Source organism: Sorghum bicolor, chromosome 1, assembly GCF_000003195.3.
Source record: "Sorghum bicolor cultivar BTx623 chromosome 1, Sorghum_bicolor_NCBIv3, whole genome shotgun sequence".
Taxonomy (NCBI): Eukaryota; Viridiplantae; Streptophyta; class Magnoliopsida; order Poales; family Poaceae; genus Sorghum; species Sorghum bicolor.
In genome coordinates this window covers 9,350,361-9,375,930 of record NC_012870.2, presented here as the reverse complement: position 1 = coordinate 9,375,930, position 25,570 = coordinate 9,350,361, and the positions used below count along the sequence as shown (strand labels likewise).

The window sequence follows — 25,570 nt, the reverse complement described above, 5'->3', positions numbered from 1 at the left end:
TTGCAAGTGGTTGGGGTTAGAGGGAGGGAGAGCCTGTCTAACTGGTTTTTTAAGTACTCCACTTAATTAGTAATTTACGCGAGCCTACAGCGGCCTTGGAAAGCTGAGTGCTTGTCCGGGCGTCCCCGGCTCCATTGCCACTGCGCCGGCCCGCAGCTTTTGCGCACACGGGGGCCCTTACCCTTGGCCCCTTGCCCGGGGGTGGGGGGTGGACTCTGCATTATGCCTCTGCCGTTTGAATTTACTTTGTTTTACTAATATGATCCAAAGTAAGTTTTTAGCTAGAAACTAGCCTTCTTAGTTAAGCTGGTCACTAGTTGATTGCTACTACGGTCACATTATGTGCACTAGTTTTGGTTAAGCTGTTCAGTACCAAAATGGTTCCTAGCAGTGTTTTGTACGAGTTTCCGTTGCACCAAAATGGTTTCCGACAAATCGAGAAAAAATGTCTAAAATATGTTCCAAAAATAGTATCTTGTCATCTAATTTCGCAAACATAGTGCTCAAGTGGAATCCAAAATTCTTTGACAAAGCGAATGCTCAAAATTATATTTCAGTTTGAAATTAGATTTAAAAGCATTCCAAGCAAACTTGAATTTTAGTTTCTGAAAATTTATAATTTGTTTGGGATGTTCTATTATTATTAAGATATTAGCGTTTTTCTTCCTGGAACATGCAAAAAAAAAAAACTGCGGCTTTACACCAGGGTGCTGGGACCCAATGATGTACCCGTTCACGACGTGTGGCCTGGCGTGTTTCACGCTTCCAGGAGTATGACAGCTCTTTTTGTGTGTTTTTGGGTGAAATATTACTTGAGTTTACTAATTACTTATGCTAATTCTACTAGTAGTTCCAATGGTGATTCTGGGTGAATTTCATTTGACTTGAAAATGGGGAATTTGTAGGTTGCTTAAAAGGGAAGTGTTATAGAGTCTCAATTGTGGGGAAAAAACCTTTTAGCTTTCAAAACACAACTTTTATTCGCAAGACTTACTTTTACAGCCATTGAGTTTGTACTTTTCAGTGGCATTATAACCAAATTGTTTTAATAGTTCATCTGTGTTGATTCTATCAAGACATGAGTATTCAAAGTTCATGGATAAATTTAGTATCTATGACTATTTAGATTTGCTATTTTTATCTTCTACCCCTCGATTCATTTTCCGACACAATACCTATATAATACCTAAAGTATAACTTTGACTTTTTTATAGAAATATTTTTTAAAAAATATTATATGTATATTTCTATGAAAATATTTTTCAAGACAAATCTATTCGTTGGGTTTACATATTTCTAAACTCAACAACTTAAAAGCTATTCATGATTTATATTTCCAATGTTTAATTCATGCCTTTTCCAAAACAACTTCATTTTTTAGTCCCAAGGGAGTAGTTTGTATATTTGACATCCATGTTCACAGTTTTCCTCTTTTATTTGCTTCATACCTCTTTGTGTCACCTGTTCATTGTTTTGGACAGCTCCATCTTATTTTGTCTCATGACGGCTTTAGATGGCACTAGTCATGCTAGAAGCCATGGACAAGTTGAACAAGTAGTGGACCGGATATCGCAATTTTTTCATTGGTTCGTTGGGTAACCATCGGCAATATTTCCATGGCAACTACGAGTGGATGCTTTCGATAGTCACCTCCAGTTGATTGCAGTCCATGTCCAATCTGTTGGTTAATCACACAAACATTGTAAACGCCACTTTCCCAGGACATAAAGAAAGATAAACATTGCAAATTGGAAGGAACAATTAGCCATTTCTTTTCTCACACAAATCACAACCGGCCTTTTGTTTTCTCCATATTCTTCATATATTTTTGTTTGTTTGTTTGGAGAAGAGCAATCAACCAGCCAACTAGTAAAATACCTCGGCAACATTAGAGAACGCGGCAAGCAAAGTAAGATAACACTAGGAAGGTGCGTCCATTGTCCGTCGTGCGTGTTGCATCGCAGAAGATCCGCGGCAGGCGCCACACCTCTCTGCGCTCCCATGGCTGGCAAGTGGCGATCCACTGATGAATCTGATCGTCTGATCCGATCTGATCTCGTTTGGCCGTTGATTTGTGTGCACGGATCGGCGCACGCATTTGGGCGACGCCGATGAATGGTGGTGGCGCGCCCACTATTGGGAGGCGCAACGCAAGCGAACTGTTGTGTATCCCCATCTCGCCTCGCCCCGATATATACCCGTCACGTGAGGCCCTGCTGCTGCTCCCGGCAGCTCGCTCCCCACCCCACCTCTCTGCTCAGCTGCAGTGGCGAGCAGGATTTGAAGGAGATCGCAGCCGCCCCAGACATTCATCTCTTGTTCCAAACCCACCCGTTTGCATGTGTGTGCGTGTGCGTGTGCGTGTGTGGCAGCGCGCAATGCGTTGGCTGGACCATTTCCCGTCAGAGCCAGCAGCAAAACCTTTTTGAGGGGTTCAAAAAATTTGCGCACAGGGTCTGTCAATCTTCAGAAGTTTTGAGTTTTTCAAACGTCTGAATGTCTGAAAACCGCAGCTAGCTGTAGTGGTTTAATTAAGCGGCCTGAAGTACCTGCGGGCACGCACAATGGATCCAACATACAGGAGTTACTAGAGTATCTATGGTACAGTAGTTGTAATAACGGGAAAAAAACTGTGAGATGTGTAATCTTTTACCTATACAAGGATGAAAATCTTCCTGATGTAAACAACTCGTCGTGGGCATCAAAACTTTCAGACGCCCCGTGTTGATTTTTGTCCAGCAGAGCGAGCGCCGTCGTCGCAACTGTGGACGTATCCAATTCCGTGCCGATTCAGCTACCGAAAACCGAAGCATCCGCTGTGACGTGGGCGTGCCTTGGCGGGTCCATTTGGACGGGACGCTCCTCCTCCACGCACGCTCTATATCGCACGTATGTAGGTCGTAGGAGTAGCTAGTGTATGTACGTACGTACTCGGTACTCCAGGAGACGAGACCACAGCAGTGCTAGTGTACGTATATACATTTCTTTTTATCAGCAGTATTTGACGTACGCGCCAAGCGCGTACGTACAGCTGATACATTATTACAGGCTCTATACTCTCCGTCGAGTCCAACCAAGGGCGGACGTACGCGAGAGAGAGAAATATACCGTACCAGACGACGACACGGGCTGCAGCACTTTCGTGCGGTCGTTTTCGAGGATGGCCTAGCCGGGGGGACGGACGACGACGACGATCATCGGAGAGCAACGGCTCGCGAATTTTTACTCGAAGCTAGCGGCGATGACCACGACGCCACCGCCCCGGCCCGACGGCGACAGGGTTTGGTCTCGGACCGGCCGCGGCCGGTTTCCGATCGGTTCGCCGATCCGCGTCTCGCGCGCAAAAGCCCGGTGGTCGTCGATCTGCCACCGTGCCGGACCCGATCGAACGAACCTATGCGGATGAAAGATACTATTATTAGCTCCATCATCGTCTGGATGATCCATCTGATCAGATCAGCAGAATCGGCCGACCGATTACTACGTTTAATCTGCCGACGGATGGACGCTCTTGACTGCTTGATCGAGCCGGCCCGCGCGTCACATCGCTAGGGTCTTAATTACACTACACCATGAGCCCGGCCGCTCTACTAGTACTTATCTGCCATGTTCCTCTACACACGATCGAGCAGTAGCTAGTAGCTAGGTAGGTAGGCCTAGGGATGATTACTAGCATCAGCTAGCTAGTAGCTAGCTAGGATTATGTTAAGGAACGGCAGGGCCATCACCTGTCCCTGTCGCTGCCGTGTGGTTGTTCCAGCTTAGCTTAGGTCTTGTTTAGATAAAAAACTTTTTAGATTTTGATACTGTATAACTTTTATTTTTATTTAATAAACATTGTCTAATTATAGAGTAACAAGACTTAAAAGATTCGTCTCATGATTTACAGGTAAACTGTACAATTATTTATATTTTTTATTTATATTTAATGTTCCATGCATGTGCCACAAGATTTAATGTGATAAAGAATCTTATAAATTTTTAGATTTTTGGGTACATCCAAACAAGGCCTTAGGTTAACAATACGCAACTGGTGGCCGGAACGACGGAGGAACACTTGCAACGGGATGTTTATTTGCACGTCAAGATCCGATACACCGGCGCGAAGATCGCAGGCCAGATACGGGGGTCGCGTCACGCTGTCACTTGTGTGTTGCTGTGTGATGAGTGTGTGGTGGTGCATGCCGCTGGTTGTGGTGGTTGCCGATCCAGCGAGCAGCAGACGAGCACTGGAGAGCCCCATGCCATGCTCAGTCCAGTCAGAACGAAACGATCGAAGCGTTGCGCCGCGCTAAGCTTTTGATGCCTTTCTTGTCGTCGCCACAGCGCACACAGTGCTGTGCGCCTGTGCCTGCCTGCCTGCCGGCCGGCCGGCCTGTGGTGCATGCTGCACGCACGTACACGCACGTACTCGTACGTACTACGCGCCTGTGCCCTTTGCTCGCTCGCCTCTCTCTCTTGTTGCCTTCTATTCCCTTGGCCCTTGGGAGGCCGGGCAGGGCAGCTTTGCTCTACTACCCCTGGCTTTTCCTTTGCACCCATCATGCATGCATCTCCGTTGTAGCGGTAGCAGTGTACTGCTAGCCACCGTACGTCGTCTTTGATGAAAGGTGAAAGACGTTACAAAGGTATGCACCCGCGCGCGTACGAGTAGCTTAGCGGTGTGTTTTTCGACGTATGCGTACGTATCCCTTTCGCTGCAAGGACGGCGTGCATGTGAGCCTCTCTGCCATGCGCGCGCGTACTACCCCTCCGTGCGATTGTACCAACACATTCAGTGCCATTTTTATCTTAGGCCTTGTTTAGTTCCCAAAGCTTTTGCAAAATTTTTCAAATTCCCCGTCACATCGGATCTTTAGACGTATACATGGAGTATTAAATATAAATGAAAATAAAAACTAATTACACAGTTTGATCGGAATTGACGAGACGAATCTTTTGAGCCTAGTTAGTCTATAATTAGACAATATTTATTAAATACAAACGAAAGGGATACTATTCATATTTTGCAAAAAATTTTGGAAGTAAACAAGGCTTTAGATTTATCTGTGCATTATTCAGAGCCATATACGTATATATATATATACAGACTTGTCACGTCGTCGGAACACGTCGGAAAGGAAACGCACTATACAAGGTACAGGGGCTTGGCCGCTTGGGCTAATAATAATTCGTCCGAGGGCTTAATCGGGGCAGGCAGATAAAAGACTGCCACCCAACGCGATTTTTTTTGGTTCGCTGGTGGTAGGTTTTCTTGCGCTACGGGCTTGTTTAGTTCCAAAATTTTTTTTAGAAAAATCGACACTGTAGAATTTTTATTTGTATTTGATAAATATTGTCTAATTATAGACTAACTAGGATTAAAAGATTTGTCTCGTCAATTCCGACTAAATTATACAATTAATTTTTATTTTCGTTTATGATGCGAGTGAAAATCTGAAAAATTTTACAAAATTTTTTGAAACTAAACAACTCCTACATAGCGCGCGCAGGAGCCATGAGCCAGCAAACCTTTTCTCTCTCTCTCTGAGAGTCTCTCGGCTGAGGGCGGCCGGGGCTGGCAAGTGACGTCTTGTCCGGTCGGAGTGAGTGAGCAAGGGAGTGCAAGCGGTCGCACAAAACACCTCGTCCGTGAGGTCGCGTCAGCTTTATGGGGTCTCACTCTCTCATGAGATCGATGAGGCCGCCGAAGCACTCAGCGCACCGAGATGACCCAGCGGCCGGCTTCACTTCACCGATCCATCCATCGATCTCGGTTGCATTGCATGCGTGGTGAAAACGTGACGGAGCTCAGTCACGGCTGGCAGCCTTGCCCTTGCTGTTTGTATGGAATTGGGCATCCGGCCAAGCGAGACGAGAGGGGTACGGTGATAATGCAGCGGTGTCTTTGCTGGTTGGTGGGGGCAAGCATGCATTATGATGTGCTGTGCTGGGGGGTGGCCCGGTGGTGGTGGGGGCATGCATGGCCATGGCAATGCCCAGTCACCGATCACATTGCTGTCTCCGATCGGGGGCCTCTGATTGGAGACCCGATCGAGCTCGATCGTCTACACAGGAATAGGTCAGGTTTCTTTTCTACCGCCCGCATCTGCGCAGCGCACTGTGGCGATGCCGGAGCCTGAGCCTGAGCCTGGCTGCCCCATCGCCAGCGGTGGGCCGGCCCGACCGTACGTGGCAACTAGCGACTAGCGAGTGGTCGCAACGGTGTGTGCGTGGACGCGTGGAGGCATCTCATTTCGACCTAAAGCTACCCACACATCGATCAGCAAACAGTTTAGCCAGTGCAAGTTATTAACTACTCTCTAAAGAAGTTAAACAGGATCGTCTCAGCCATCTGGGACTGATGATGTCTCTGTTGAGGCCTTGTTGAGTTCGCGATTTTTTTTATTTTCGCTATTGTAGCATTTTTGTTTGTATGTGACAAATATTATCTAATTACAAAATAATTAGACTCAAAAGATTCATCTCGTAAATAACAAATAAACTGTGTAATTAGTTTTTACAGATAAACTGTGCAATTAGTTTTTATTTTTATTTATATTTAATGCTCCATACATGTGTATAAAGATTCGATGTGATGAAGAATTTTGAAAAAAAAAAATTTAAACTAAAAAAGGCCTGACGCAGTGGAAGGGAGCACAACTTGGGCTAGCTCCTATTTGCACGGCCTAACTCCTGGGTGCCTCCGTGCCAACCCAGACCTCGGCACGGGCACGCGGACCATCCCGCGCGGCGCCGATCACCCCGTGCCCAACAAGCCGCACGGCGCGTACGTGCGGCCGTACCGTAGGCACCGGGCACCGCGCCTGCGCCCAGCTATCCAGCCCGCCCGTGCACCCTGTTTAGTTCGCAAAAATTTTCAAGATTCCCAATCACATCGAATATTTGGTCGCATGCATAGAGCATTAAATAAAGATAAAAATAAAAACTAATTACACAGTTTACCTGAAATTTGTGAGATGAATCTTTTGAGTCTAGTTACTCCGTGATTGGACAATGTTTGTCAAATAAAAACGAAAGTGCTACAGTAGCCAAAAAGCCAAAATTTTGCCAACTAAACAAGGCCTTAAACATTTCCCGTGCCCGACCATGTGAGCCTGGTCGCGGCGTAGGCGCGTAGCCGTAGGTAGCGGTCGGCGCGCGCGGCACATGAGTAGCCGAATCTGACGCCGGCCCGGCCCGTTCCTGTCGCTGTCGCCATCGCCATCGCCTGGCTACTCGCTTAGCTTTGCTTTGCCGAGCTGTACGCGACCGTGCTGAGCTGTGTTGCGGTTGACGGGTTGCTGTGGGTGCGCGCGCGAGCGACCCCCTGTGGTTGTCATCTGATTCATCTCGGGCTCTCGCGGCGGCCGGGCGGGTCGATGGCGATTGGGACCTTGGCGCGGTCGGCGGTTCCATGTGCCCGCCTGCCGGCCGGCCAGGCTCAGGGCTCAGGCACAGGCGGCTGGATCGATCTCATCGGCCGATGCGTGGGGACGGGCGCCCACCCACGCGCCCGCCGGGCCCCCTCCACACAAAAAGATAGCCATCCACGGCAGGAGTCGATCGAGTTCGGCATCGGTATACCTGGAGTAGGATGAACAGCTCGAGATCTAGGCCGTCCAGACATTTTTGTGGTTGCAGTGGCTTGTGACTGAAAAAGCAACAAGCTCTTGCATGCATGCATCGTCAGCAAGGATGATGATGGTCCGGGAAGATAGCAATATGTATAGCATCTCTCCATCCCAAAGCTAGCGCGAGGGTGAAACGAGCGAGACGCACGCAACGCGCGGGAGCAGGTCGGATCATCGGACGACGGAGCAGACGATGGCAGTCAACAAAAGGCCCAGCCCAGACCCCAGAGAGGCACATCGAAAGCAAAAGTGTGCATGCATGTGTATAGATAGGATTAAATTAATCCGAGCTGGTTTTGTCGGCCGGCCGGACGCGTGTCGCTCGGGCCGCACGTCTCTGCAGCGAAAACACCACCAGCAGGAGCTGACTGAGATCAATCAACGAAGGAAAACATGTCATGGGGGATGAGAGCATCAGTTGGGTTGGGGACCTGCTGTGGTTTCGTGAGTGTGAGCGTGCAGCTGCAAAGCAAGGGGAAGCAAAGTCGAATTGGAGATTGGACTGAAAGAAGGAAAGCAGCCATTGCCATCCATGGGCTAGGCAGGTACTGTACGTACTACTGTACCTATCTAGTAGCAACAGCGCCTCTGCCTACCTCTACCTCTACCTTAGGTGCAGGAGTAGAGGGAATCGAAACTGTGGAGGACGTGAGAGGCCGTTTCTTTTGACAGAAGAAAAGAATGAAGCGGCCTCTCTTTCTCTCCCCGTCTCAAAAGGTACACCTGATTCAAGTCGAGCTATTTTACTTTTGATAAAGAAGTTATAAAGAACAATATAGACAATTATGATTTTCTAAATAGATGTACTTTAGGAATGTATTTCATAGTGAATTTAGTAATACTTATTTAATACCAACAATATTTAAACAGAAGATTGTTTAACTTAGCACTGTAGGTGGAAGTGTACCCTTTCCTTTTTCTTTTGAAACAGATGGAGTATACTGTACATGAATGCCACCACGAATTAGTAATTGGTTTGAAAACCATGGCAAGAAAATGCTATAGAAATATGAATTTTTGACTATTAGTAGTAATTTTCTTTGCGAGTAGGCGACCAGCCTAGTGTATAGGAGAGGACTTCAGGGTCGCGAGGGGACGCCCTACTTACCGATCGTGTCAAGGTAACCGGTCCTGTCGTGGATCGGTAAGCTTCACATTATCAGAAAAACACTGCGAAGCGAGACGCGCAGCTAGCTACAAGAAAATCAGTTATCCGTCTAGTCACTTACAGTACAGTACTGGTCACCGCCTACTACTCTCCTTTGCAACACGTACTACTGGAGAACGACCCACGACTCCACGAGTAACTGTCAGCTGAGACAGAGATCTCGAAATGGCTCAGTTCACCAACCGCCACTGGTCGGAGAAAACTGCCCCGGCCGTGTGGAGGAGCGGAAGTTTCAACGCCGCCACAGAGACGCCGCGAATACTCCTGCGCGATCACAGTGAGAGTTCCATGAATTCCACGCAGGAGATCGTGGTGACGTGAACGCCGGCCGGCCGAGTAGCGCAAATAGGCCCACCGGCGTCCGGCGGTACAACACAAGTCGATCGACGGCTCCTACGAATCCGTGCAGCGGCCGCGATCGAGCGCATTGCATGTCGAGATGCATGCATGCATGGGCCCCCCCACCCTTCAAGGAATGCGAGCGCCACCACCACTGCAGCGGCCACATGCTTGGGGCCGGGGTTGCTGCTGGGTGCTGGCGCCCAAAAGAAAAGAAAAAGAAAAATGCTCGGAGCATCCGGCAGTGGTCGGAAAGGCGGCAGAAGCATGGCTGCATCCTGCATGGAACCAGAAGCGCGCCTGACGCCAAGATGGTCCTGGCGATCGGTCGGTCTGCGCCTCCCTGCTGCGATCTCGCTCGAGACCACGAGGAGAGGAAAGGGGGAGGGGAGGGACACGCAGCAACGACGCACGCGCGCTTAGAGACATGGCTTCGTCCAAGTAGTTGCGTTCTCGGCAGGCGGTAGACCCATATATGATCGATCTAGATGCATGGACGGAGGAGGTGAATGATCAATAACAATAATGCAACGATCCCCAGTCCAGTCCAGTCCAGTCCAGAGCGTCACATGGGGGCACCGCACCGCCCGACCATATACTGCTTGGGTCACTTGTTGGAGAGAGAACTGGTTTTGTGCAGCTGGGTACGTTGTGGAGTTAAAGACATTGCCGCCTTGCCGGTGTCGAGGCCGAGTGACGTCGAGGGACAAGATGTCTCAGAGCGACGGTGCACCACCAGGCACAGTAAACTCTAATCAGAGGACCAAGGGCTACTTCGATCGGAGCCGGCGGAGACTCGTCAACCGATCGATCGAGCCCTCGAATACTCTCCTCTTTACGACGACGGTCCGGAGAGTGGTGGTCACGCCCTCTTCATTCTCGGCGTATGTTCAGTACAGCCCCCGCCCGTCTCGTCTCTCACTCAAGCCCGGCCTGAGGCTGAACTGTGGTCACGGCCCAGTTCTGTTGATGTGCGTTGCGTTGCATGCACGGTCCCGGATCAGAGCGCGGAGCCACCGAGCAGGAGCAGGAAGGTACACGTACGGCGTACCTACCCGCCACATGGAGCCTCCTGCGCCTCACGGGGCGGGGATGGCCGGCTGGGGCCCCCCCTTGCCGGTGCAGGCTCGTGCTCATGCTGCTCCTGTTGAGGCTAGGCTGTAGGCCCGGTCTCGGCTCTCCCCCGTCCGTCAGTCCGGCTCGGTGCGTTCCGCATGATGTTGTCTGTCTGTTCACCTCACGGCTTTCAGTTTCGGTGGTGGTGTACCGTGTACCTCTGGTGCTCTTATCCTTTCTGGACTCGGGTATGATTGTGATCGCACAGAGAAATTCCATGGTACTCGTCGCCCCCAAATAATAGTTCCACGGTAGTGATAAGGCTAAGGCCCTATATATGACCCATGGCAACCCGCTGAAGGAAAAAAAAAAGGCCTTCGACGTAAGTACTGTACATCTTGTGCAGAATTCACAAAATATATTTATTAGTACCTTTTTAAAAGAAAAAAAATATATATTTGTTTTTTAGGTAACATAATAACAAAGGAAAACCGGTTTGCCAAATACACTCCCACTATATGAAAAGTGCTCGCATCTTTCCCAACTGCCAGTGTGTGTTCAGTTGATGCCGAACCTTTCTATCCTGACCCGCTCGTGCAAGGGGGGATGTTTTCTTTGCTCCAGCTTCGCGAAAAAAGGGGGCTCGGCTTGGGGTCCCGATCACGATTAGTTTACGACCACACGCACGTACGGCGCCCCCCCTCCGTTGTGCAGGGGCGTACCGCTAGTGGAAGCCAAGTCAAAGGAGCGCTCCTCCACCGTGCGGGTGCGGGTGCGGGTGCGGCTGAGGAGGATCGCTTTTTCACTTCCGAGTTCCAATGATAGAGAGAACGCATTCGGCGCCGGTTGGCCGGTCCCGTTCGTTCACGTCGTCGTCAAGGAGCAGCACTGGGCGGGGGGAGGACGCCGGCACTGCCGTGTTCGCCTCGCCCGTGTCGCCCCGCCACGCCCCGTACCGGTCAAACCAGCAGCTGCTCTCGTTGCTGCTAATGATTCCTCCTCCTCCTAGGCCCCCTGGCTGACTGGCTAATAGGCGTAACAACTGGAGCAAACTGGAGAAATAAGTGTTTCTCACGGCTGCTGCTCTGCTCACCGTGGTGAAACCGTAGCTTTCTTCTCGCAGGGCGCCGTTGCTAGGCCTCACGCGATATGACAACACGGCGTCGGCGTCGCGCTTAGAACCAGCACGGGGAATAGAATCTTTGCACGCTGCACATCCCAGTACTGGGTCCACACAACATGCAGCGTCTTCGTAGCTCCCTAGCAGTAGCTGAGTGCTATACAATCAGGGTAACGAGCTTAGGCTGGAGGCCGGCTGGAGCACGGTAGCGCTCCTGTACATAGCCCAAAACCAACCCAACAGCCTACGCCTAACAAAAGCAATCACCGAGCCATCCGCTGGAACAGGAATTAGCCTCAGCCCTCGGGTCCACTTGCACGTCCACGCACTGGACGGGGTATCTCTTGTTAAGCAATCCATCCGCGTACGATTAGGCACGCATCATTTGACGCAGACAGCCGCTACTATAATACAGGGAAATTTCTGTGACACTGACAGCAACAAGCAAACAACCGAAGCGGAAAGGGCTGAAAGGTTCGGCCCGCGAAGCAATTGCGCGTCAGCACATGGCGGCCTAACAGCCTCCACGAGTGATCTCACCGGTGGCAGCCCAAAAAAAAAGCTGCAGCTCAGAACGGCAAAGAGAGATGGGTACAGGTAAGCATGGCAAAAAGAGTTCTATTGGCAAAGCATTTCAACAAATAATTGGCGAACCCATATTATACATGGTGGGGATCGCGGACACCCGTAAACCACTTTTGAAGACATTGTTTACTATGATGAGTCTATGATCAACTCCCAAAACTTGAGTTTTATTTTGCTTTTCCAAAACTTTGGGGGGGAAGAAACAGCTAAATTGACCCTTAATCTGATCTCTGTGTACTCACACTAGCTCAAGCTGTGATCATTTGGTACCTTGTGAGAGCATAGAGCATCTGTAGCAGCATGAGTCGGTTGAACTCAGGTACTTCAATCCCAGCCCCCCGGACACGCACAACTTGTGTGTGCACAAAATCTGAGGTCATCACACCTTCATGCAGAAACAATTCAACTTCATATTTACGGAAACAGCTTCTTTAACCTGTTAATGGCAACACCAGCCGTCTTGTTCATTGGTTCTAGAACAAGGGCATGGTTGAAATCTGCAGACAAGACATGGCCACAATCAAATCCAGTTCAATGGATATCAAACAAACAGACAATTCCTTGCGTATGGTATTAATGGAAGGGGAAAAGGCAAGACTAACCATCAACGGCATCCTTATAATAACCTAGCATCTCCCTTGCAGTGCCTCTCCGTAAATAAGCTTTCACGCTCTATCAATGACAAATGGATTGAAGTTAGAATATATAGCAAATAGCAAACCGATTATTTCAGGAAAGATGGCATTACCTAACGAAACATCAACCAAAATCAAATGTGTCCAACGCTTAAAATTTTGAACAAAGAAGCCTACTAATGATAAATACAGTAAAGAATCTTTGAGATGTTTCCCTAGAGCACATCCATAAAGAAGTTTTAATATAAATTGCAATATTGTAGGTTCCATTCTAGTTTTGCATGTATTGAATACATTAGAATAATATCCATTGCACATTGCTCTGTAATAAAATATCAAAAGCCCAAAATACAAAAAAGCAGGACCTAACCTTTGGATCAAGGTCGATGGCACTTGTGCAATCTGCCTCAGCCTGACGGTAGCTGAAAGGAACCATCGAGTAAAAAAAGAAATGTTGAAAAAACACTCATGTCAAATCATTAAAACTTTTGAAGAAATGAAGATGTTAGATAGGGGAAAACCATACCTAGTTAGTTCTAGAAAGGCAGCAGCTCTGTTGCTGTAGTATGTAGCCACTTTTCCATTTAACTTTATTGCTTCAGTATAGAAATTTACTGCCTTTTGCCATTGCTTTTCCTTAAATGCAGCATTACCCTGTCGAAGCAAACGGTAAAAAGAATAGTAAGAAGAATGTTAATATACTAATCCTCCAAGAAAGATTTTGTTCGTATTGCAACATAGTGTTACTAAGTGGCAATACTTGATTGAGCATAGTTACAGGACATATGAGAAAAGTACTCCCTCCGTCCTTAAATAACTGTCGCCGTTGGTGTGTGTGCCACAAGTTTCCCTCCATCCAATGATATTAATTATGTACCATAAATATTAATATTTTTTAATATATATTTAGTCAAAGTTGTTTCTCAGGAAGCGCAAACAACAGATATTTAGGGACAGAGGGAGTATGTCCAATGTTGTTGGCACAGTAGGACTATCTTAAATGAACTACCATCAGGTTGTTCTTTGATACATTGAATGAGCAATAAGAAAAAAAATAACTTTCTTTGATGCCATAAGGTTCTTCTAAGTGAACATTTTTTTATTGCTGTTAAGCCAAAGTGCTACTAGAGGGATTTGCAAAGGAGTTAAAAAATTTTACATCCTACAAGAATGTGCAATAAGAAAAACTAACTTTCTCTTTAGCAGCTTCAGCTGCTTCTTCATTCATCGCCTGTTTACTTGAAACACTAGATTTTGCTAGTATTTCCACTTGCTCTTGGATGGTTGTATACATGGTTTGAGTGGTGTCCAACAAAAACCGATCACCACCATGCCTAGCAATCAACGAAACTGAAATCGGACACTTATCATGTGTACCCAAAGGAATAGAAACCTGAAATGGTCATCAAACAGCTGAGCATTAGTACAGATCTAAAGAGTGCTTACTGGAAAAGTAAGCACAGACGCTATGCACCTAAAGCTAGGAATGGCTGTGAAACTCATCATCTTTATACAGATCCATACACTCCCCAAACATTCACCCAAATTCTATTAGCATATTTATTCCTTAACAAGTATTAGTGTGTATGACATGGCGCTATCAACTAAATTAAGGCATGTTTGGGGCATTATCTTCTATTCCAATGGCTACATATTTTCACACCCAGGTTCAAACCTAAATCCTAAAAGTAGTGGCTTCATTTACACAGGTTACAGTAGTATTTGCATCTCCAATTCTCCACACTCAAAGAATTTGAAAAAAAAACTTTCAGGTCTGGCATTCTGCTACTGATTGAGCCCATGTAATAATCCTCTGTCCCTTTCCCTTGTTTCCAAACATTGTTTAATTCTGTTGCGAGTCTGAGTAATCTGCTACACTTTGGAACAACTTTTGCAAAGATTCTATTTCACTCAGAATAAAGTTTCGAAGTCGAATTATTTCGTCTTTATTTTTCTCATTATATAGAGTTATGTGAAGAAAGAATATTAATTCAGGAAGTTCATCCCCATGTTCATTGGCAAGGCGGTACGCGTTCCCGGGGTTGACCGCTATGACAATAAAAAAAAGATCTTTCCTTAAGGAAGCACTACCCTGCTACAGTGATTCTTTTCTCTAGAAGATCTCAATAAACATAATTATTCTGGTACCTTAACTCACGCTGTGTAAAGATAGGACATGCGTTTTGTGAGTTTATGTCCATGATAGTAGTTGTTATATTTATTACTTGTTAGAATTTAGGACTAATGTTCATGTCTTGTTCAAAATGCCAATTGGAGACAAATGATTGCAAGCTTGCAACCTCATAAAGAAAAAGAAGGTTCAGCAGATCCTTGGAAGAGAAGAAAAAACAGGTTCATATAGTTTATGTGCTAGTAAACCCAAATTATCAGTGAAAGATGTCTAAAGAAATACTGTACCTGGCAACACCCTGACATGCTAGCTAAAGACAAAAGGCCCAGTGTCTGAGAATTGTAGCTTTCAGATGAGAGTTCCTTAGCGTTAAGCTTTGGGGGGCACCCCAAAGCAGTTGGAATCACCAGAATCCCATCATCCTGTGGATTAGCACATCATCAGAAAATAAGGTATTAGTACTACACGATTAAATACTAACTAAGATGACAACAGCACATTCAGTGGTACCACTTTTCTATATACACAGAAAAAACGATGGATCATAGAACACAAACAGTATTGGCAAAAGTGCATGAGAAAGGGAAAAAACAATCCATTATACAAAGATCAAGCAGGAAAAAGATTATAAATGATTCTTTTTCCACAAAAAGTAAACTCAGTTGCTGCACACACTGAGAGACATTACAGCATTACACTTAGCTGGAACATCACACCTAGAAAAATTCACCAAAAGTACTTTCTACAATGTTCCTTCAAGTGGTTAATTGTACATTCTTATTAGCAAGAGAAAAAACATGGACTGTATTATGTATAGATTCTGTGAATAGACAACAAAGAACAGAATTGTTCTCCAACAAAAAAAGAGTAGAATTTGGTTACACAGTGTTTCTGATAAACCAATGAAGTTTAGTCTTTTTTTTTTTGTGTGTGTGTGTGGGGGGGGGGGGGGGGGGGAGGGGGGCAATAATAATAAACATATGATACAAACTCTCCAATGACATATACAAAAACCTATGAAACAGGATTAGCTTCCCTATGGTAGTCCAGAAATATCAGCCATGCCAAGGTTTTCAAATGATACTTGTCCAGTAAAACTACCAGTAACGACCATAAAACTGTGCTAACTGCTAAGCAATAAAAAGCATTTAGTAATATTGTTAGCAAAAGCTATCATGAGCTCACGACTAAACAAATAAGCAATAGTTCATTCTGAAATCAATGTCCCAGTACCTTAAGAAGTTCACTTAGAGCAGAGCGTGCTTCTTTCCTCGCATCTTGGCAGCCATCAATATCTGAATCACCATCCTCAGACAAATCACTGACTATGCGAGCATCCACAGCAGGCTTAACTGAGTTTATCCACTCCATATGCTGATCTTTGAATTCCCGCCTGGATCCAATTTGTGAACTAACATTATTACACCAAATGATGCAAAATTGCTAAAGGATGACAAATACAAAGAGCTAACCATTACAACACACAACTGACAAGTTGAATTACAATCAAGTAATAATAGATAGGGCATAACAAATTAACAATAGATGTGCTGGGTGCATGGACAAAATTTGCAGTCATTTTGGAGAACTAAAGCATTTGCAATCATACACAACAGAATTTGCAACTACACACTGCAGGTAAAACGTCCCAACTTATGGCCCCTTCGGAATAAGGGGAATGTTCTACAACTATTTGAACTAACACCTAATTATTTGGATCCTAAAACAATCTGTCCGAACAGGCCCTGAGAGCTATGTGTCAAAAACCTATGAACAGGCGAACAGTTCAACTAAAGTTACTAATGTACTGGAAGCCATAGATTGAATAGTACAAATAATACTCCTTATTTCTTTAGCAGCAACAGTATGACTGTTAGGAAGACACATACTTGTGAAGTGATCTCATGGCGTTACAAAGTGCTAGCAACAGAGGGAACTTTGAATCACCATTCTTATGCCCATTTGAATAGTTACTCAGGCCAGATATTCTGGAACTCAAATAATTTTCGAGATTCACATGACGGACTTGTCCTAATAAAATAAACAAGAGATCATTCCCATTAGGAAGTTAACTGCCAGAAAAGAATCAGAAAGTTTTGAAATAATGAAGGAAATCACAAAGAGTAAACACATACTTCCAAAGAGCTTCTCCACAGATTTTGTCACCACCTGAGTAAGTCTCCTAACAGGTATCTTCGAAAGTCCAAAGCAATCATCTGCTATGTAAAAATTTCTTGGTTGGCGAATACCAGCATAAGGAAGTCTAAGAAGAAGATGCCCAACACGATGCAACACACTTGGATCCCTTGCAAACCAACCTGTAATAGAAATAAAATATTGGGCCATGCCAAGTTCAAAAAGTTTGGATTCAGAGCACGGTTCTGAAAGAGGTTACACCAGGAGAAAAATACTTCGAGCAAATACCTATAGTGTCGAGGCTAGGCGCAACAGGAATGACGCCACTGCTGGAAACCACAGCATGTGAAGGCCTGAATGCCAAGACACCACAATAAGCACCTGGTACCCTTACACCTCCAATCGAGTCAATACCTGCCGAACCACATTTTCTGTACCATTAATCAAATGAAAATAACACTGTATTATTCTCGGTCTCCTGTAACAATTTTTTTTTTCTGCTAACACACTGTTCTGTGCGTTTTTCATAAACATTAGAACTATATTATCTAAAAAAAATTCAAAACTAGTATGCAAACACATCTTACCAACCAGTATAGCATTTATCAGCCAGTTAACACCAGTTTTTGGTTCCCTGTTAGGATCTTCATAATTTTTATTTTACTTCTATACATCACACATTGCACAATCTAACTGAATAATTACCAATATAAAAGACACACAGTTTTTGGTTCCCTGTTAGGATCTTCATAATTTTTATTTTACTTCTATACATCACACATTGCACAATCTGACTGGATAATTACCAATATCAAAGACACACATAAACAACGAAGTGACAACATCCTAGTGCATATTATACAGCAAATCAAATATTCAAAATGCGAATAGCATAACACCAGGTGATGAAGGGACAAAAAGGAAATGGCTGTGACACATGCACGCATGGATAGTGACGGTTCTTTTTTCTTTTCTCAGACATGCAGAACAGCTGTGTATCATTATAGTGATGGTTCATGACCAGAAAATTCTTAGACAATTTATCCCATCCTTTCAAAATTTCGTCAAGTTACAAGATTTTAAAGAGACTGACAGACTGTGGAACAATTAGAAGCACATAAATACTACTTATGAGTCATCCCTGAAAGAAAGTTAGCAGAGAAGATACTGGAGACCTTTTTGAGAATAAGTTTGTAAAGGCCATCTTTCAAGAACAAACTTAAATTCTGAAAGGATGGAATAAGTTTGTAAAGACCATCTTTGGAGAACAAACTTAAGTTTGTAAAGACCATATTTGGAGAACAAACTTAAATCTTTGGAGCACATGACTCTTGAATGCCAAAATCTTTGCATGTGTGCCGACTGAAGGTGGTATGCAATGTGAGAGTGAGATCTATCATGCTCTTTCTTAGATGGGAGCGGAAAGAAGTCAGACAAGGCTTTCAAAATTGAAAGTACTGCACACCTTTACACGAAAGTGTAAGGTTTTGGGTGAACTGGTTGGTGCACCAAACTCAATATTGGCCAAGAGCCAAAAGTCAACTTTGAAACTTGTCTTCGACAATATTTAGAAAATGTTGTCCATGCCATAGGTCTCTGGAGTCTAGATATGTGAGGGGCATCAAAGTACATTTGTTTGGGCCTATAGATGAAGGAACAAAATATACTGTTAGGATCAGGATCAGTGTGTTACTGTGTTATTCTGTCATGGGCATAAAGAGGGGCGCCGTAGGGCGCAAGTGTCCTAGTTGGGCCTTAAGCCCATTAGTGTTAATTAGTGTCTCTCTTAGTTATTTGTCTATAGGAATAGTACCATATTGTCTAGGCACAAGAGGTGTTAGTCCTATGTACCTTTTATATTCAGCCCATGGGGCACAATGGAAAGCAAGCAATGAATTAGGAAGAAACAATTCTAGTCTCCCTCAATCTCTCAAGCTCTTGGCAAAGCATAAGGCCTAGTTATCCCAAATACACCTCGTTCATAACATCTGGTATCTAGAGTCCAGCGATCCTCTTCATCCAAAAAAAAAACATCGATTCAGATCCCGATCCCCACCACCATCCGCCGCCGCCGCCGCCGCCACAACTCCAACACCGGCAGCCGCCACCACAACCACCAGGCCGCCGTCCGCCTCCCCCTGCACCAACGACCTCGAAGCTTCCCTGGCGATCATCACAGCCGCCATGAGGGCCAACGCCGCCGCCATCAAGGCCCTGTCCGCTGAGTGCTCGGCGTCCAGCAACAGCTCGGCTGCCGGGAAACACCACAACAATCGTCCGCCGCGGTTCCAGAAGCTGGGTTTTCCGCGTTACGACGGTAATTCCGACCCCCTCATCTTCATCAACAGTTGCGACACATACTTTCGTCGAGAGCGCAGCATGGTGGAAGAAAAGGTATGGATGGCTTCCCGTCATCTGGACGATGGCGCTCGTACGTGGTTCCTCCAAGTCCAGGAGGAGGGCACCCCGACATGGCGTCGCTTCACCGAGCTCCTGCAGCGGCGCTTCAAACCAACTCCGCGCCCCAATCCGCTCCACCGGTTGTCCCTTGGTGTCGACAACTGCCTACGCAGCCTTGCGGAGATGACCGCACAGCTGGATCGCCTCCGGGTGCGTCTCGAGAAGGAGGACCGTGAACGCCGGGCAGCTGTACGCCTCCAGGCAGCAGCACGGGGACTCCTGGCACGTCGCCGAGCGCAGGCTCTTCGTGCCACAAAAGCATCGAAGGAGGAAGCAACGGTGCGCCTCCAGGCAGCAGTGCGAGGAATGCTTGTCCGTCGTATGGTGCGGCAGATACGCATGCTCCTCAGCTCGACGTTGTCGTACGTGTTCATCCACTCGGACTCGCCGATACGGCCTGCGGCTCCAATTGCAGTGGGGGTCCAAGTATGGGCATTTCCAGTGCAGCGACCTCGCATCAACATCCAGCATCAGGCATCAAAGGCTATCTCATTCATCCTTGTGCCTGCCGTGGTGCTAGACACTTTCAGCATAAGATCCAGCTGCTTCACACTCCACCCTTCAGCCTACATGAAGCCAGCAGAGGCGCTCTTTCCATGGGATCCAGGTGGATATCCTTATATTTTAGTCTTCAATAAAAGGGGAAGCCAAGATGTAAAAGGCTTAACCCTATTTCGCTTCAGCTCTCCAGCTCGAGGACGAGCTGGGTCTCCAAGGGTGGGGGAGATGTCATGGGCATAAAGAGGGGCGCCGTAGGGCGCAAGTGTCCTAGTTGGGCCTTAAGCCCATTAGTGTTAATTAGTGTCTCTCTTAGTTATTTGTCTATAGGAATAGTACCATATTGTCTAGGCACAAGAGGTGTTAGTCCTATGTACCTTTTATATTCAGCCCATGGGGCACAATGGAAAGCAAGCAATGAATTATGAAGAAACAATTCTAGTCTCCCTCAATCTCTCAAGCTCTTGGCAAAGCATAAGGCCTAGTTATCCCAAAGCTCTTGGCAAAGCATAAGGCCTAGTTATCTCCCAAATACCCATCATCATAACATATTCAGAAGCAGTTCTATGGTAATAAGAGAAAGACACCCTAAGGCCTACTTTGGAAGGAAGGGGGAAGCAAATCCAGGGATGAAAAGTCCCCCATAGAGAACTAAATGGCTTATTCAAATTACATCCCCATGCATTGCTCACCCTGGGAAAAGGCAGAGATCCCAAGGGGATTTGAGTTTCCAAACTAGCCCTAAGTAGACCAAATAAGAGAGCTGCAGATAAACACACATGCACCACAATAGTTGAAAGCTACCAGCTCTATATAAAAGCCATTTTTTACAAGAACTGGATCATAAGAAAATAATATTTGCACATATCAAGAGAGATATATAATGGTTCCAACTCTAACCTAAACATTTGAAAATAAACCTCACTGTTATTATCAAAAGTTCAAAACTTAATGATCCTGTCTTATATTGCACTTTACAAATGATTAGTAGGAATGTAGGATTAAGCCCTCTTTTGCAACATATTGTGTGAACAGTGTACCAAAAGCACAAATTCTCATTAAAGGAAAACATTAAATGGGAAAATATCAAAAACATATGCAAGCATTCATCAAGATCCAAATTACTTTTTTTTTTTACTATGAGTTGCATGCAAACTGATACCATTTTTCTTACTTTCTTGGAGCTTAGAGATTGTTCAGTTGGGTACCCACTGCTCTAAAGTCATACACATATGATATTAAGATAACTAAGAAAGCTTCAGTCCAATAATAACCAATGTCTCTTGAATAAAGAAAGCTCGTAACATGCACAATCTGTCCAGAAATTCTACAAATATTTATTAAAAAATAATTAGCTCACCCAGGGCAAAATCTACCATGCCACCAGCAACTGCAACAGCTGATCCGCTTGAACATCCTCCTGGTACTCGATCCGGAGTGGCAGGATTTGTTGGTGTATCAAAATATTTATTCTCACCATGGATACTGAAAGAATAATGTGCCGCAAGTCAAACACACAGAATACAGCTAAAAAAGATACCCTAGTAAATGCAACAAGCTTTTGTTGTCATTATGATATGCATAAAAAATTAGAGTCAGCAAAAAGATAAGGAGAAATCAGCTCTACGAAACAAATGTCAAGGAAAAAATATTTTACCTGTATGCCATCTCATCGATAACAGTTTTCCCAACACAAATAGCACCACTATCGACAAGAGCTGAAACCACTGGAGATGTTTGCACTTCTGCATCGTGTGTCTTTGCCCATTCAAGACTGCCGAAACTTGTAATATAACCACTGACATGCAATCTGCAAATCATCAAAGGAGATATTTGTTCTCAAGGGTAAATAATGCAAGATGACAGAAAGCACCATTGCAGATATACTACTGATCTACCAGTTGTCAGTTCAAGAAATAATGACATGTAACTATTTCATGCAACACTGGAAAGAATAAATTTGACCCCAAGATAGGGCAAGCATTTATATTAAATCTTCTTTCTCAGGATTTGCATGCAGCAATTATCAAATATTTTATCAACAATCTAGTGTGTATCACAAAACAACACCAACTTTAATGCCCCCCCACACACCCCCCACCACCACCACCCAAAAAAAAATGCATGAATGTTTTCAGATAGTGAGGACAAATCTATTTTCTATATCTATAGGTTGGCATAGTTACTAAATATTAGCTTTTGGAAGGCTAATAAAGTTCAAGAAATTTATAGCTCACCGGGTGGTTGTCACTACATAACCAAGAGGCCAAAAGTAGTATGAGGAATGACTAATTATATTATACTTTAAAACCAGTTTAGATTTTACAATACCTTATTTCAAGCAATGGCTTTACGACCAGTAGCATTTACACAATATACTGCTGCAGATACAATGAGATGGTTGCCATGCAAAGTATCATGCTGAAACTGGTAGAAGACTATCTTATGTCTCAAAGTTCTCAATGCAAACCACTTCAACAATTCTTTAAAAGAAGGTAAAGCCCTGTGTAATTTTGTGGCAGGTAACTGCAAAACCCATCATTAGGTAAAACTCTGTTCCATCGCTGTTGCTAGCGCCTGGATGCCGTGTCCAGATCTGGAACTGGACGCAGCATCCGCCATCCATCTGCCCTATCCGGCTATCCCTTTGATTCACAGTTCATTTAATTTAATCCACGAGCGATAACATATTTACTTCTAATTAATCCAAGCACAATGGACTATCATCGTTCATCCCTTTGCCTCCACATCTGTCTACCTGTTGTACCATCGCTGTTGCTCCCGTGCGGTATTCCAGGGCTGGGTTAAAAAAAACACCCCTCGCCCCTGCTGTTACATTGACGCAGCTGCAGAGATATAAGTGACCTGCAGCCGCATCATGGTTGCTCCTGGAAGGATGCCCTGTGTGGACAGGGCCTTCACGGTTTTTTTCTTGGTCCTGCAGCAAGAAAATCTCTTCTTCGCTTGATACCTGGGGTGGTCTTTCCTCCAAGGGCTTAGTTTTTAACATCCAAGAACACCCATTGCAACAAATCATTTAAGTCATTGAAACACTACGCAAAAAGTAATGAGACATTGCCGCAGCAAGTGCTCCATGGAGGTTCTGTTGGACAGGGTGCTGCTGCCGTGCACGGCACCAAGGCTTGTGTCGGCGTTGTTCTTGACGATGACAGTCTCCTCCAGGGATGCTCAGTTACGCCACCGGCTCCTCTACCTTCCCCTTCCCCTTAACCTCCTCCTTGACCCGCGAGGGAGCAGGAGCAGCCGAGCAGTATGCGGCCAGCAACCATGGCAGCCAACTCCTCCATGTTAGAGTGGTGCCGTGGCGGTGTCATTGATAGGGGGGACATGGATGCTGCCGTTTGGTTCCTGCCAAATCTGGTCTCTGGTATCTTGGATTTGGCACGAACAGCACTAGGTTGTTGCTTGGAGAGATGAGGTGTGAGGAGAGAGGAGAGCACGGGAGTGGATAGAAGCAAATGGGGAATTGGAGAGGGATGAAGCATGACAAGCAGGGGGTCAATGAAAAACTTGTGGTGGAGGTTTGATGGTGGAAACCATCGTTTTGGTATCAGGCAAGCCGTGCATAAAGCTGTCTGGTGTGAGGCAATTTATCGGTTCCATAGCATATCCACGTTTGCAAGGCAAAACAAGCTCTGTCATTCATGCTCCTTTGTTGATCCTTTTTGGCTCAAGCAAGTCATGCACAAATTTGTCTAGCGTGCGGAAATTTACTGTCAATTGACAGAACGTATCCACTTTTACAACGTAACTAAAGAAAACACAATCATGTTATGCTGCAATAGGTAAGAGCAAAAGCATGCTATACTTTGGCATGATGGGCATCAAATGCACCATGTCAAACGAATTTGTATCGCCCTAGCTTAGTGATACCAGTCAAAAAATTCCACCACTCACAACATCATACGAGATATCGATACCAAGCTAGCATTATCCAATCGATCGAATTACTAATCATGCAGCTCTAAAAAGCCTTCCACAGATCCAAATCCGACGCTAAAGCAAATAATCAACCAAACACGAGGGTCAGGGGTCGCTGGAACTTACGCGTCAGCGATGGCGAAGCAGAGTCCGGTGAGCGGGTGGGGCGCCTGCGGTGGCGGAGGCTGGGGCGGCGGGAGGAGCTCGAGGCGGGCGATGAAGGCGCCGTGGTCGGGGCGCGCAGGGCGCCTCAGTCGCCGCGCCGCCAGGAAGACGCCCGCGATGCCGAGGCCAAGCAGTACCCAGAGGTTAGCGGCGGCCCCTGACGACGCCATGGACGAGGAGAGCGGGCTCGGGCTCGGGCTCGTCTACTCCGCGCGGGCAAGGGGGAATTCGAGGGCTAGGGTTTTAGCACGGCGCCCGGGGGGTTTTGAGGCGAGCGTACGGGCGCAGAGGAGGACGATGGACGGCGAGGGCTGGAAGAGGAAGGCGAGGCGGCGTGAGAAGAAGAGGCCGCGTGGTGGATGGATAATACCGCGGGCGATTGGCTTCTTGCAGACCTAATAAAACACTGATGAGAAGATACTGCGCGCCTGCGCGGAAGAAAACAATTTAAGGGGAAAGACAGCTTGTTGATCTTGTTTGATGAGTTATTTTAAAGTTGTTCTATAATTATTCTTATTTCCTCCGTTCCAGTTATAAGCCAAAATTTTAACTTTCTCGAAGTGTCCAAATATTTCAAATTTAACTAAATTTAAATAATAAGACAAAACAATAACATTTATAATACCAAATAAAAAATATTAGATTCTTCACATTATCTAGATTTTTATATAGTATACATCTTTAATATCATAAATCTTTACTTTGAAATGCTGAAGTCAACTTTTAGTTTGGAACAGTTAGAGTACATTTGTTTTTCTTTTTTTAAAACAATATTAGTTGATTTTAAATAATTTGTAACTTTAACTCTGTTTGTTAAGCTTGGTTTTGACATTGTGCCTCAAACAACGCACGAAAATATGATAAAGTACACGTTTGGTGTATTTTGTGAGTGTAAATCTTTACTCGTGATGACAGCTTATGCTAAAACTTCGTGGGTCAGCCCCTAAGGCCAGTTTCACTGGGAATTTCATTTGAGTTTCATTTGCATTAAATAGGCTGTCACATAAGCATTTTGGATGACATGACAATGTATTTAAGAAGAGAGAGAAGAAATGAGTTTCATCTAAATTAAACTCTCTTGGCACGATTACCAACTCTCTATGAGTTTTGAAATTAAATGTCTATAAAACTATGGAATGAAACTCTCTATTGAGAGTGGGTGTTTCATCCAGGTTTCATTTTACTCCCTCCGTCCACGAAAGAGTCAATTTCTAGAGTTGTCCTAAGTCAAACACTTTTTAACTTTGACCAAATTTCTAGAAAAAAATACTAAGATTTATAGTATCAAATTAGTATTATTAGATTCATCGTAGAATATATTTTCATATAATGTGTATTTTATATTATAGATGTTGTTACTCTTTTCTATAAAGTTAGTCAAACTTTAAAAAGTTTGACCGGCACGGATCCTAGGAATTGATTTTTTCAGGGATGAAGGGAGTATTTCACATGACATGCCAACCTTGGAAACAACGCTATGAAACTCTCCACTGAGACTGGCCTTAGACCAGTCTCAATGTATGTTTCGTGAGAGTGTCATGCATATTAAATAGTGTGTCACATAAGCAAAATTGCTGACTTGGCAGAGTCATTAAATGAAGGAGTTTCATCAAATGAGAGAGGAGTTTCATCCCCATAAAACTCATGTGGCTTGGTTACCTAGTTTATAGTCTTGGTAACTGTGTCATGAAACTATGCATTGAGACTGGCCTAAGCACACAT

The 25,570-nt window shown here is 45.2% G+C and overlaps 1 protein-coding gene across 1 annotated transcript; it reads right to left on the bottom strand.

Moving 5' to 3' along the window:
• Positions 11,893-24,242, bottom strand: LOC8063401 (outer envelope protein 64, chloroplastic). The gene is made up of 13 exons (XM_002463974.2): positions 23,810-24,242; positions 21,399-21,551; positions 21,102-21,226; positions 17,072-17,197; positions 16,783-16,965; positions 16,537-16,678; positions 15,881-16,040; positions 14,935-15,069; positions 13,709-13,909; positions 13,043-13,170; positions 12,887-12,938; positions 12,484-12,553; positions 11,893-12,378 (listed from the first exon to the last, which is right to left on the bottom strand). The coding sequence occupies exons 1-13, from the start codon at positions 24,016-24,018 to the stop codon at positions 12,296-12,298; spliced, it is 1,767 nt and encodes a 588-aa protein (XP_002464019.1). The 5' UTR covers positions 24,019-24,242; the 3' UTR covers positions 11,893-12,295.